This window comes from Quercus suber, unplaced genomic scaffold (assembly GCF_002906115.3).
Source record: "Quercus suber isolate HL8 unplaced genomic scaffold, Cork oak 2.0 scaffold_606, whole genome shotgun sequence".
NCBI classification, from domain to species: domain Eukaryota; kingdom Viridiplantae; phylum Streptophyta; class Magnoliopsida; order Fagales; family Fagaceae; genus Quercus; species Quercus suber.
Genome location: NW_027070049.1, coordinates 269,860 through 283,752, shown reverse-complemented (window position 1 = coordinate 283,752; position 13,893 = coordinate 269,860). Strand labels below are relative to the sequence as shown.

Here is a 13,893-nt window from a genome sequence, read left to right as displayed (position 1 = left end):
ACACGGTAAAAACCTGGGGAGGATTTGACCCACCGATCCTCAAGGCTAACCTGAATTTACTATGAAAGAATTGAAGTTCGTACAAAAGGACTACAAGCTCCCCGCTCGACTTCCTAATGCTACCCACCAGTAGAACTTCCTGACACGACCACGCACAGGCTCCGAATCCACGGACTACTTCTTTCTTGAATTCTTCAATCAGCTACAAGCTCCCCGCTTGCTTTTCTTTTAAGTTCCAATGGTTGCAACAGTAACGATCTTCAAGATGTTGAAATAATCTCCACCATGAAAACCCTAAGTTTTGTGTAAAGGAAAGCTCCTCAAAGATCTCACACGAGATTCACACAAAACAGCAATGTATGAGCAACAATACAATATGGACAACCTTCAAAAACGTGGCTAGGGTTTTATTTATATACCTAGAGTAAAAACATAAAACCCTAAACGTTTAATGAAGTAGGGCTGAGTTGGAAATTCTGCAGAAAATTCAACCTGTGCGATTTTCGATCGATCGAGTCTATTCTTCGATCGATCGAGCCAGGCCGAGAGTCCCAAGTACTTCTGCAGCCACTCGATTCCAACTTTACAATATTAAACCAACTTTGAGCAAGTCTAAATAAGACTAAATACAATGTTTTGATCATGGTTTGCCAACATTACAAATTAGAGTTCTAAATACATAAAATCCTAAGACCTTAGAACCTAACAAACTCCCCTTTGGCAATCCGTGACAAAACCCTAATTAACAGCTCAAAGTTTTACAAATAAAAAGCCCTTTACAAAGATAATGCTCATAAAATTCAATTCAGCCTAACTACTATCCATAGTTGCAAGTGTAGACAGCAGCTTAGTTGAATCAACCTGTATAATCCTGAAATACTCAACAAACGCATAAACGCATGTGTGACAGTAAAGAGTAAAACAACAGGTATAACATTCTTGTAAGATCCACACAACACAAAATAAAGACATATAAAAATGAACAAGTCATAAATATAAATCAATACGCAGTGAATCATAAAGCAACAAGAATCACTAAAAAATATCATGTATATCAATCAATGTTACTCCCCCTAACATGAATATCCCAAAAAATGATATACAAAGTGAAGCACATAGATACAATCTAAAACCCCACAAGCTCCTCTAAAACAAAAAAATCTCCCCCTAACAACAAAAAATCTACTACAAGTCAAAACTCTACTCCCCCTTTTGTGACGGAATGCCAAAGGGCAATCACAAGTCGCCATCAAAAGGAGGTGGTGAGGGTGAATGAAGACGCGCAAGATCAGCTCGGAGAGCACGCATCTCATCCAGCAAGTCCACCAAAATCTGACCATGAGCCTGCTGAACAGTCATGACAGTCTCCAAAGTACGACGAACATCAAAGTCGGCCGAAGGAGGTGGAGGAACATCAGCAGCAGCATCATCATCACCAACAGGAATAGGAATATCCTCACCAGCCATACCTGCAGAAGAAGAAGGAGGAGGTGCACTACTAGAGGGCTCAGATCTAGGGTGTTTAGAACCAGCTCGAAGATGAGCGGCCCTCTGTCTAAGAAAAGACGCACCTAAAGGTCCTATCACATGGACGGGCTCAGAGGAAGGAAAGTCATCAAGACCAAGAAAGAGAAGAATCCTATGAATGAAAATAGGATGAACAAGAGCATGAGCAGTAGATGAACTCCTATAACTTCAATTTTTCACCTTCTCTGTTCTACTAATGGTGAGACTTGAAAGTGTCAAGACTTGCCGAATTTTTTTACTTAAAAAAAAAAAAAAAAAAAACACTTATTTCAGCCCATTTCATTTTCTGGTTTGGCCTGTTTTGGACTGAATCGGCCTGTATCAGATCGAATCGGCCTGTATAGGGTTGAATCGGAAAATGAAAAAAAAAAAAAAAAAGGATTCGTCACTGACGCGCGCATAGCCGTGTCAATGGCCGCACGGTGTGTCCGTGTGTGTCGGACGTGGGTGCGCCGCCTCTAGAGGCACATCCATGCTTTCTAGGCTGAAAGTCTTTGTATCTGTTGATATTTCTTTCAATTCACTATTTCTTTTTCTGCTTTGGTTTTCCTTTTTGACCTTAAATTTTCCCGCGGATAACTCATTTACCACTAAAGTTAAACAAACAGTGAGAATTAAAACAATTCAATTCAACAGTTAAGATTTGCATGGATACTATACCCACTAAAAAAACTATGGAAATTATAAAATCATCTTTAGTTTCCATCAATATCAAAATTTTAATTTGTTTGAAAAACATAATATATAACATCTACTCTGCCATATAATTGTTTGGGATAGCAAAATAATGCTTCTTTCTTTCCTCTATATACATATGATGTTAAATCACAAAATCCTTACCTTTTTTTAGGATATATTGTAAAAAAGACCCAAATCCACCATTAAATTACATTTTCTTCTATTATATCCTCCATATTTACAAAATTTCCAAAAAATTAAAAATCAATAACTCTGTCATCAATTAAATGTTTAAATTTCAATTTTTTTAGTCTAAAATTATTCATAAAAATTAAGTTTATGGGTCAAATAGTATATAATATCCAATTGATATGAAAGTGACATGTGTGTTAAGAACATAAATAACATGCAATCCAACAATTATATTTTTAAAATATGTAACAATATTAATTCTTTTTAGTGGAAGTTGGTGTAGTTTGGTTACAACCAAACTTGTAGCCAAATTTTGTCCATGTAAAAATAAAATAGGCCGAATTTACATGATAAATGATACTACCGTTGCATAATAGAAAGGGGAAATCATAACATGATTTAAACCATCATGACCTTGGAGACAAGTTTATAAATATTATAGATTAATTAGAAAAAAGAGATTCAATTAAAAATTACACTCTTAAGTCTTCTTTGTTTACATTTTCGCCTCTAAAGTTTTGATCTTTCCTCCCAATTTTGTGCCTCACCAATGTGGTCATTCCACTAACTTCTATCTAGTGGATTTCTATCAAACCAGTTTTTATATTTCTTTTCCATTTTATCTTTTAACTCTTTTTGTTTTTTTATTTTTCTCAGTCTCTTCTTTCACCCCTCCTATTCCTTTTACCAATGCCATCCCCACCTCAAACCCCAAACTAGTGTACTCCTATCAACCACCCCAAAAGGCTAAAATACTCAAAAAGATTAGGTTTTAGGCCAAAAGCCTTCTCCACTTCACTCCCTACTAGTTAAATCACCAAACCACCCCCCCCGCGCCAAACGAAATTAACCACAACAACCAGTCTTCAACCCTATTTTCCCTAAGTCGACACCATCCAACCAATTGAAATCCACAAATGTATCAAAAGTTCCTCAAAATCCAACATCCTAAAACTATCATTTTATACCCTCAATCAAAACTCAGTTCAAACCTAAAAATAGTATTATACATAAACATAATAAATTCAAATGAAGTCTTTTTATATTTTTGAAGTTTAGATGTGTTAACAATTTAAAGAGAATGTGATGTGAGAGATCAAGACAGAGGTTAGAGAATAATTTGTATATTACATATATTATGTATGTATAATACTATACAATAAGGAGCTTTTATATAAGCATAGTATGTGAGAAGTACAAGTAATATGAGTATATCTCAAGTTCAGTACACTAGGTCAAAGTCTAGTGGACTAATAGACTAACTATCATATATACTAACAAGATGAATGAATTTGCATATAAATATATACCCAAAAGTAGAGTACAAATTAAATCACACTTGAAATAAAATTAGAGTACTTTTAATCTAAGAAAACTTGTCATCAAATTATAGGAAAATTAGAAGGACACTTGGCTCAAAATTAGAATTTAATTTAGATTTTAACTTTCAGTTTAATAGATTATATATGATACGTATACCTAGTTTGATATTATTTTTTTAAAATATATAAATTATAATTTAATATAATTTTAAATATATTGGTTTTTATTTTTATTTTTATTTTTGATAATTTGATAGTTAAAATGATAAAAAAGATATTTGAATTTTAGATGTCTTGGAAAACACCATGAATGTAAACTGGTTGATTTATAAGACTTTTGGCAAATATATTTAAATTGTGCTATCGAAGCGCTAATTAACAAAGAGCAATGATAAAAAATTAAAAAAAAAAAAAAAGTTAACAAAGAGCAATGCTACTTGGTATATACACAAAATTTTATAATATTTTTCATAATAGTTGAGTTGACAAACTTTTATTTGAATTATTTACTAATGTCACTTTTTTACATAATTTATCACGTCGACAATTATTAAAATTTTATAAAACTTTTTATATCCACATATTTGTCGTTAAGCTTATGTTTAATCACATAATTAAGGCATCATGTAGTTTCATATCATATCATCAAATGACGAATTACCATATGATATGATGAAAGAAGTCTCATCAAAACTGCCGTGGCGTACACTACATATTATATAAAAAGAGCAAAAGACAAAAGTAAAAGTGAAAATCATTGGTGTTCATAAAAAAAAAAAAAAAAAAGTGAAAATCATTGGTTTTTTTTTATAACACACACATTCAAACCAACACGCCAACCGTGAAAATCGTTGGTTTGTAACAAAACTGTAATAATTATATACGAGAGGCAGTGTAAACTACTCATATCTACGTGACATCTGGCCTGTCTTTCCTTGCAAGTTCCTACCATACTACCTTACAATTATTGCCCATCTTTAACTTCTCAAACCGACACACCAGGGACCAAACCCCATCACCATTAATATTTTCACACTCATTTATGATTCCCCTTCTTCTATGCTACCTCTACATAAATTCAAACTAATTACTCTGCATTTACATTGCGCGCCCACACAAACTCTCTCTCTCTCTCTCTCTCTCTTCACACTCTCAAATCCACCAAACCTCAATTGCATTTTCACAACAACCTTACTCTTAGCCTCAACTGCATTTTCAAGCATAGTAAGGTTGTATTCACTATTCAATGCACAAAAACTTCTACTTTTCCAATTGCACAAAACTTCTACTAGGTTTAGACTGAGAATAAGATCGTAGTCAGTACACAAAATTTTCATCTTTATTGAGTTTCGAAAAGGTCAATAGCCTTACCCAAATTTTCAGAGGCCAAAATCACAAATTTCAGAATGCCAAAGCCCCAGTCTTTCTCTTCATTTCTTTTCTCATACTACTTTTCCTAGCTGTGTTTACCTCAGCTGAATCCTCTTCACCTTCCACTGCATGCAAGTCCACCCTCTACCAAAACTCTGCCGTTCGATCCTCTCCACCATTCACTCCTCACCGTCGGATCCCTACAGCTACGGCAAGTTCTCTGTCAAACAATCTCTAAAACAAGCACGTAAAATGTCACGCGTGATCAACCGATACCTCACCCACGGCAAGAAACGATCCTATATGAGCCAAGCCGAGATTGGTGCACTATACGATTGCGGCCAGCTCTCTCAACTCAATGTGGACTACTTGGAGTCAATCTCAACTGAGCTGAAAATAGCTGCGTCTCTGAACGATGAGCTTGTGGAGCGAGTTCAGACATTGCTGAGTGCAATTGTGACAACCAGCAAACTTGTTATGATGGGCTTGAGTATTCTAAGAGTAGCATTGTGAGTGCATTGTCTGAGCCTCTGAACAACGTGACAGAGTTGTATAGTGTGTCACTTGGGTTGGTGACACATTCGTTGAATCGAAATCTGAAACTGGAAAAGAAGAAAAAGGGGTCTAAGGATGGATTTCCGACCAAGGGACACCCTGTCCGGGAGCCACTTGAAACCCTCATCGAGGTACTCAACCTTATTTCTTAATTAGTGCCTGTTATTTATTTATTTTTTGGTTATATTATTTTCTTGCACAGTAACAGTATTTTTTCATAATTTTTTGGCAAATTGTTATTAGAGTAACTTGCTTTCACTGTACACGGATCCCTCACAAAATGTATAACATACCACCTCACTAAAGGTAAAAAAAAGAGTCTCTTTATAGATATTTTGGTGGTAGGTTCAATAAACTTAAAAATTGTTTCAGTAAATTCAAAGTTATAAGTTTCATCGATGCATAGAATTTTAAAACATCTCATAATTTAGGAGTGAGAGTAGAATAGTCTCAACAAAAACTAGAATACCATATTTTTATATATAAAAAAATTTATGTGAAATTATTTATAATAAAAAAAAAATATATGCTAGGATTGTAAGAAATTTTATAATATATATACACAAAGGTAGTTTCGATATTTATTTATCAATTATTGAACTATAAATAATTGCATTTATTACTAAGTTTGGTAAATATTTTGTATAATAAAATTTGATTACAATAGTTTTAACATTTCTCTGCAAAAATTTTCGTGTCGGTTAACTTTGTGTTTGGTGCATGGACCAAAGGTGGCAGCATTGACAATTTACTGGCATATTGCTTGAGCTGGTGGTCCAAGGGGTAAAATTCATTGATTATGTTAGCTATATAGGGCTGTCCACCGAACCTGGAACAGTTGTTTTAATTACATATAAACTTTTAACAAAAAGTCTGATATTGATATTGTTTTAGGAAGTACAGATTTAATTGCAGAGCTTTAGCAGTAGTAGAAATTATGTAATATAGGATTTTACTTAAAAAGCTCTTTAAGTTTAAGAATTAGAGTGTTTTACAATTACACTGAAAAATGGTTTAGAGTTTTGAATTTATAAAATATAAACAGTTAATTATAAATTTTTTTTTTCTTCATAAAAGTTCCAAATTTCAGCATTGAGCTTAAAACTGTTTTTAGTTTTTAAAGGCACCTTAAAAGTTAAAACACATTTTTAGTGAATTGGTAGACATCTCACTTTAATTTTTTTACCCCCAAAAAAGAGTTTTTAAAGTTCTCAAGGATCATTCATGGACGGCACAAAGTCCTAAAAGTAAGAGCAACACGTTGATTCTTTTATGCCCATCCAAGTTAATTATATAATATAATTGCACCAAGAGACAATCTAGACGGATCTCTTGGTCAGAGATTACCTAAAATCTAGTGCTTATTGTGCATCAAAGATCGAGTTAATTATGATTTGGGGCCCTTTAAAATTTGGGGCCTCACAATTGATGACTTTGCCCAATTTTCCTGAATGCGTTATCCAGAAATAAAATAGTGTTTGGGCCGGTTGAAACTCAAGGTGACTCGCTATAAAGTTCAGTGTTCACGAAACACGGTTGGAGTTGAACAACTTGGCTGCCACTTCACACGTCACACTTCACATCACATGTGTTTTTGCATGTGATCACCTTCATTCTTCTTGACTGAATTTGATAGCAATTTTTTTCTTTCTTTTCTTTTATGGTTAGCAGCAGTGCCTTTTTTGTGTAGTCACATTCCTTGAGTGACAATTGCAGCATTTTAGAGTTTATGCCTATAAATTAATAGGTGACCCTGGGAGATTTCCCTAAAAGGAGGGGATATATTATTATTCTATATATAATTATCTTTATGTGTCTTTTGAGTTGGTAACATAGTCATTAGAATTCTATCAACCATCAAGGGACTAGGGAGTAGTATTTTATTGATTATTGAAGATTAGTTTCACAAATTCCTTATAGAAAGTGATTTTTGAAACATGTCAAAAGACAAGCATGCATACTCAGCAGAAAATAATAATAATAATAATAATACACATAATGAGACAATACTAATTTCCAAACGCGGTTTCATTTATGAATAATCTATATATATATATATATGTGAAATCTTCTTATTCAAATTTGATACAGTTAATGATTATTTTGAAAAAATTTTAACTCTTGATAAATTATGTAATGATATTATTATTTAGTAGGGTATGCAAATTGCTTATTTTTTATTATTCCATTTTAATTATATAAAAGAAGGAACATGCACTTTTACCTCCTTGTACTTAGAGCATCTCCAGCAGTTTAGGAAAATTTTTGTACCATTTGGACAATCAACAATGACATTTATCTTTCATCTACCTACTTTTTCAAATACATTTTTCAACAAATTCTCTATATTTTCTCCATCTCATTTAAATATTATTTCTTCATTCATTCTTTATTCTTTTTTAATCTTTATTTTTCTTCCTCTATTCATTCTCAACAATTATATTTTTCAACAAAAAGTGTTACATCTACAATATTTTTTGCAATACTTTCATAAGAATCATAACAAAATCTTATATGAAAAGTTATTACTAGTTCTAATTTGAACCCACCACTGAAATTATATTTTTAGTCACCAATATTAGCTAATTACTTAAAATTTATTGTGAAAATATTATGGTAGTATTTTTAAATTGTGATTTCTTATTCTTTGCCTTTCTTTCATCCATACGTTTCCTCTCTTTTTTTTCTCTTTTTTTTTTCTTTTTTTTTTTCTCTTGCATTTTGTCCACCACACACATATACCCATAGGATTCCATCCTCTCCCTTTTTTTCTTTACTTTCCACTTGATTCCAAAACCTCCCTCTCTCTTTCTTTCTCTAGCTCTCTCATTTTCTACTTCTTTTTTTTTTTTCTTTTTCTATTTGATTCCATAAATTCTCTAGCTCTCTCTGTGATACGTCTCACATAATCTTGCTTGTCTTTTGATGTCATTATCTTCAAACACACACAGACACGCATGGAGAGAAAGGAGAAATCGCCTTTGCTCTACCACACCTACCACACCGCCACTGCTGCTTCTCCTCCTCACTGCGAAGTGCATGCAACCAGGGGTCAGATCAGCTTCTAATTTTTTTTTTCTTGATCTTTTATTGTTGTTCTATTTTTTTTTTTCTATTCCTGATCTATTGTTGTTGTTTTGATTTTAGATTTGTTGTTTAAATTATATCAGTTTTATGAGAGCAAGAATTTTTTGCTTTTATTGTTGTGGTTTGATTAATTTTAAGATTATGTTTTTGAGTTTGTATGTTGATTATGCTTTAGTTTAGAGATGTTTGAGAGAAAGATGGTTGTGTTTGTAGCCGTGAGATGATAGAGAAAGGGAGGAAAGAGGAAAAAGTCTTTTTTTTTTTAATTTAACCTGTATTATTTTAAGGGGAAATATTGTTTAGATATGCTGCAGTAATTGCTACGGTGCTCTCCAGGCCTGGAGAGTTACTGTAGCAAATCTATAAAAAAAAAATGGAGATAGAGAGGCTGTTGGAGGGAGTTTTGGGGGTGAACAGTGGCTTTTCTCTCCAAAAAATAGATTTAGCCAGCCTACTGGTGATACTCTTAGTGATGAGTTTACCTTATTAACATTTCAATCTTGTACACAGTTTTGTTTTTTTTTTTTTTTTTTTTTTTTGGGATAAATCACTGAGGTCAGGGATTTGAATCTTGAATATTTTCATTGGAAATACTATTAGATGCTAGTTGATAAGCTACAAACAATGAAATCGAACTCATACCGTACTAGTCAGTATTTTTCGTGCTGGTGCCTAGGCCAGTACAAAAATGCTTTGATTTCATGTCCGTTAAATATCAGCCATACCAAGGTCATTTCAACAGTATTGGGAGAAATACCAGATTTCAATTCGTGAATGAATACACGACTGAAACAAAAACTTAGTTGCTCAAAAAAATTTCACTTATCACCTGATATTAGATGTCTCCCAAAATCTCACAATCTTATCCCTTTCCCTCCTATCTTGGTCTCTTCCCTTCTTCTTCTTCTTTGTTTTTCCTCTACATGTTACTCCATCTTCTAAGTCTTTGCGCATTGCTTTGTATTTTGCATTTTTATTTATCCTTAGTTTCAAATCATGACTTCAAGTCATGTTATTCCTTATTTTTTGTGAGTGTTTACTATGTGTGTAATAGCGTGTATGAAATAAACAATGCTAAAAAATAAAAAATAAACCTGTAAAAAGTAGAGAGATTGGTGGAGGAGAATAAAAGAGGAGTTCAGAACAATGTTGAGTAACCGAAAGATATAAGTGATACTAAGGACACTACAAACTTTTATTACATAATCTTTACATATTAATATTTTACCAACCACAAAAAATAATTTTGATAATTATTTATTATATTATTGAAATTTACTAAGAACACTAATTATCACATTAATTTGTAAATGCAATGGGATAAAATTTGTAGTATCTTTAACATTTTGTAAAAATATGTACATTTAGTTTAGTAAATTTTCATATATTAAAATTACTATATATATATACACACACACTTAAATAGTAGTAACTCCGAAACTGTATACTAATATTAACAAATACTGAAATATATCATTCTTTTATCCAAATTGAAATGGTTTATAGTACGAAACTGACTCCTTTAATTACAAATCTCCTGATTTTAACAAAATATAGTTGATGTTTATATTTAATTTTTACCAAACTCTTGAAAAATATTGTAATGATATTATAGGATTTGTAAACTGTTTTTATTTTACTATTTCTTTTTAATTATTAAAAAAAAAAAAAAAAGGAAGGTACACTTTTACCTCCTTGTGCTTAGGGTGATGTCACTTTACCTCACCGACTTTTTCAATGATACAGTTTACCCTCTTGTACATTGGAGTATTTTTCTTTTTTTGAATACTTCAATAGTTGAGAGTGAGATGATTCGAACCCTAGATGTTTTCTTTAAAAAAATTTCATTAGTATTAAAGGAACTACACACTTGTACCATATGTGTGACTCAATTTGGAAATAAATAGCCAAACTCTGTCAACTAGTTGCTCTTCAACACAAAAAGAGAGATTCACTTCAAAATACTGGAGAAGCTTTTTATTATGGGATTTTGTCGGATCTTGATAAGAGAGATTCACAAGACATGTTTTTTTGAAAGTCTAAATGAGTTATTGACATCACATAATAATTTTCACAAATTTTTTCATTGTTAATTAAGGCATCAAATTATTATTGATTTACATATAGTTGTATCATTGACAACACTTTATTGTTTTCTATGAACTTACCATTTCAATAATTGTGGAAAAAAAAATAGGAGTTAGGTTTGTGTATATATATATTATGCAAAATAGATTGAGGTGTTTATTTGAGGAGTTTTGGGGTAAAAAGGAAATTGAAGAAGTAATTTGCTGTAGGCTCTACGGAGATCCTCTTGCCAAATATCAGTGCATTGCCCCAACAAGGAACGGACTCTCAGTGAATTGAAAGGCAATAATGGAATTCTCGTAATCGATAAAGTGACTGTAACCCGTAATGGTACCGGAAACTTCACATCTATCACGGAGGCAATTGCATTTGCTCCCAATAATTCAATGCCTGAAGATGGATTATTTGTAATTTATGCTAGAGAAGGGTATTACGAGGAGTACATTGTGGTGCCCAAAAATAAGAGGAATATACTGTTGATTGGAGATGGGATCAACAAGACTGTGATCACTGGAAACCATAGTGTGATTGATGGCTGGACAACTTTTAATTCTTCGACCTTTGGTAAGTACTATAACCATGCCATACATCTTGTCTTCCAAAAAATTTATATCATGTTTATGTGTTTATCAAAAACATTATAGGCAAGTATTGGAGCTCATCCTGTCACTATCAAATTTTTCTTTCATTTGGATAATTACATGATCTTCATTTCTAACAGGTGTAGGACATGACATAACCTATTGTGATTAATATATAGTAAAAATAGAGTTAGTAGTAAACTCAGGTAAAAGTGATATTGTTCAAATCAGAATAAGTCAAGTCAATAATTATGAAATAAATGGTAAAAAAAAAATGTTGTATTCTTAATATTACTCTTTTTTATCACTTTACATGAAATTATCATTTTTAAATAAGTTTTTGGTTTTCAAAATTTTTAGCTTACACGGCTTTTCACCTGCGAAGCTGTTGTTCTTGCTACACCCGTTTTTATTTAATATTATTTTTGTAATCAAGTTGACGCAAACATTCTATTAACTATGTCAGTATCGTTCGTTAACTAGAGTTGATGACAAGAATAATATTGAAATGTGCTTAATTTTATGAGGATAAATATTAAACTGAGCCTAAAAGTTGTTTAGTGATTAAATGATCAAATTTACACTTTTTCTAACTATTTAAGTTTTTGCAACAAGTGGTAGTGCTTGTGTTGGTTCAACCTCCCATAAATATTTTCACATGTCTTGAATGTTTTTGAAATGTATACAGCAATAACTTGTGGGAGATCATACACATGAATCCTCTAGGCTTTATTTGGGGGTGTGGATCAGTGAATTCTGCAATAATGCTTGACTCATATCCATCATCATAAAACTTGGAAAATTTTATTTGTGCTGACTCCAAACCAATTCGTATGGTGGTGCAGCTGTTTCTGGAGAAAGGTTTATAGCAGTAGACATTACATTCAGGAACACAGCCGGTCCTACGAAACACCAAGCAGTGGCTGTAAGGAACAATGCCGACCTCTCCACATTCTATCATTGTAGCTTTGAAGGCTACCAGGACACACTTTATGTTCACTCTCTCAGACAATTCTACAAAGATTGTAACATATATGGAACTGTAGATTTCATATTTGGGAACGCTGCTGCTGTGTTTCAGAGCTGCAATATATATTCTCGGAAACCAATGGTTAGCCAGAAGAATGCAGTCACAGCTCAGGGCCGGACCGACCCAAATCAGAACACTGGCATATCCATCCACAATTGCACAATAGAAGCTGCACCTGACTTGGCTATAGATTTGAACTCCACATCAACTTATCTAGGCCGACCTTGGAAGAAGTATTCTAGGACTGTGTATATGCAATCATATATTGGTAGCGTGATCAATCCAGTTGGATGGTTGGAATGGAATGGAACTGTTGGACTAGACACACTCTATTATGGGGAGTTTAAGAATTATGGACCAGGTGCAAATACCAGCATGAGAGTACACTGGCCTGGTTATAGATTGATGAATGCTACGCAGGCTTTGAATTTCACTGTGTACAATTTCACAATGGGGTATACTTGGTTGCCTAATACTGATATACCCTTCTATGCAGGACTACTAAACTAGAGATCTAAAACTGGATAAAACTTTCATTCATTCTTCTGGTGCTGTTAACTTAATTTATAATGAAGGCTTTGTATATTCTTTCCTTCACTAGAGGACCTCATTTATGGCCTATAGAATCGTATGGAAAATTGTTGGACGGTTTTTCTTGATTAATTACGGGTCTATTTGGATACTGCTTATTGCTGAAAATTGAAAATAATGTAGCAAAATAATTTTTAAATGTGTAAATTGTGCCGTGGGACCCAATTTTTTTAAAAAAAAAAATTGACTGAAATCCGTACTTGCAGGTCCCGTGAACAGTGCACGGGATCTATAGAAAATACGCAAACGCGCATATATGGTTTTTTCATAACAATCCAAACCCAGCCTACATGTGAAAATATGTTAGGGAAGTTAAGTTTGCTTTATGTTATGTTGGAATATTTTTATAAAATGTATTTTAATTCTGATTATATAGTCATTTAATATTTATGCCTGTTAAATTCGTATAAAGTGAAAAATGGTCATTTGACAGATTTTCTCTTTAGTGTCCCATTACTGCCGAATTCAATGAGCATAAAAATGCTAAAATGGTTTGTAACTAAATGGCTATCCAAAGTCCAAACCAAACGTTTTGAATACAAAAAATGTCAGAAAGTTTAATTTAATTATTTAAACATGGGACTAAATGACTGGGCTACACCTAGACATTTATATACATGTGGTGTAAGCATTTTGAGATGATGACAATTCTTTTATCAGTAAATTTTACATTCCAACAAGCCGTATACTCCCTCTTCAAATATTTGTTGTTAAATTATATTTAAAAATATTTCTATTTGTATGTACTTTGCTATGGGTAAAAGAAAGTACCATTAAGAATTTCGTATCCTACAAACGGTGTAGGCTTGTAAAAATAATCAGGAAAGTGGTTAGGCTATTGCATCTTAGAGATAACATGTAGAAATTATTT

The 13,893-nt window shown here is 32.7% G+C and overlaps 1 protein-coding gene and 1 pseudogene across 1 annotated transcript; both read left to right on the top strand.

Annotated features, from left to right (window-relative positions):
- The window catches only part of LOC136063990 (uncharacterized), a 23,515-nt pseudogene extending 17,717 nt beyond the window's left edge, over positions 1–5,798 (top strand).
- A 2,627-nt stretch (positions 5,799–8,425) lies between these two features.
- LOC112021006 (probable pectinesterase/pectinesterase inhibitor 25) lies at positions 8,426–13,094 on the top strand. The gene is made up of 3 exons (XM_024053577.2): positions 8,426–8,696; positions 11,030–11,384; positions 12,247–13,094. The coding sequence occupies exons 1-3, from the start codon at positions 8,571–8,573 to the stop codon at positions 12,939–12,941; spliced, it is 1,176 nt and encodes a 391-aa protein (XP_023909345.2). The 5' UTR covers positions 8,426–8,570; the 3' UTR covers positions 12,942–13,094.
- Positions 13,095–13,893: the final 799 nt, after the last annotated feature.

Excerpts from the sequence above, each read along its gene's own strand:
- LOC112021006 (XM_024053577.2), top strand. The coding sequence starts at position 8,571 with ATGTCATTATCTTCAAACACACACAGACACGCATGGAGAGAAAGGAGA. Across the intron at positions 8,697-11,029 it reads CGAAGTGCATGCAACCAGGG|GCTCTACGGAGATCCTCTTG; the intron begins GTCAGATCAGCT and ends AATTTGCTGTAG. Across the intron at positions 11,385-12,246 it reads TTTTAATTCTTCGACCTTTG|CTGTTTCTGGAGAAAGGTTT; the intron begins GTAAGTACTATA and ends ATGGTGGTGCAG.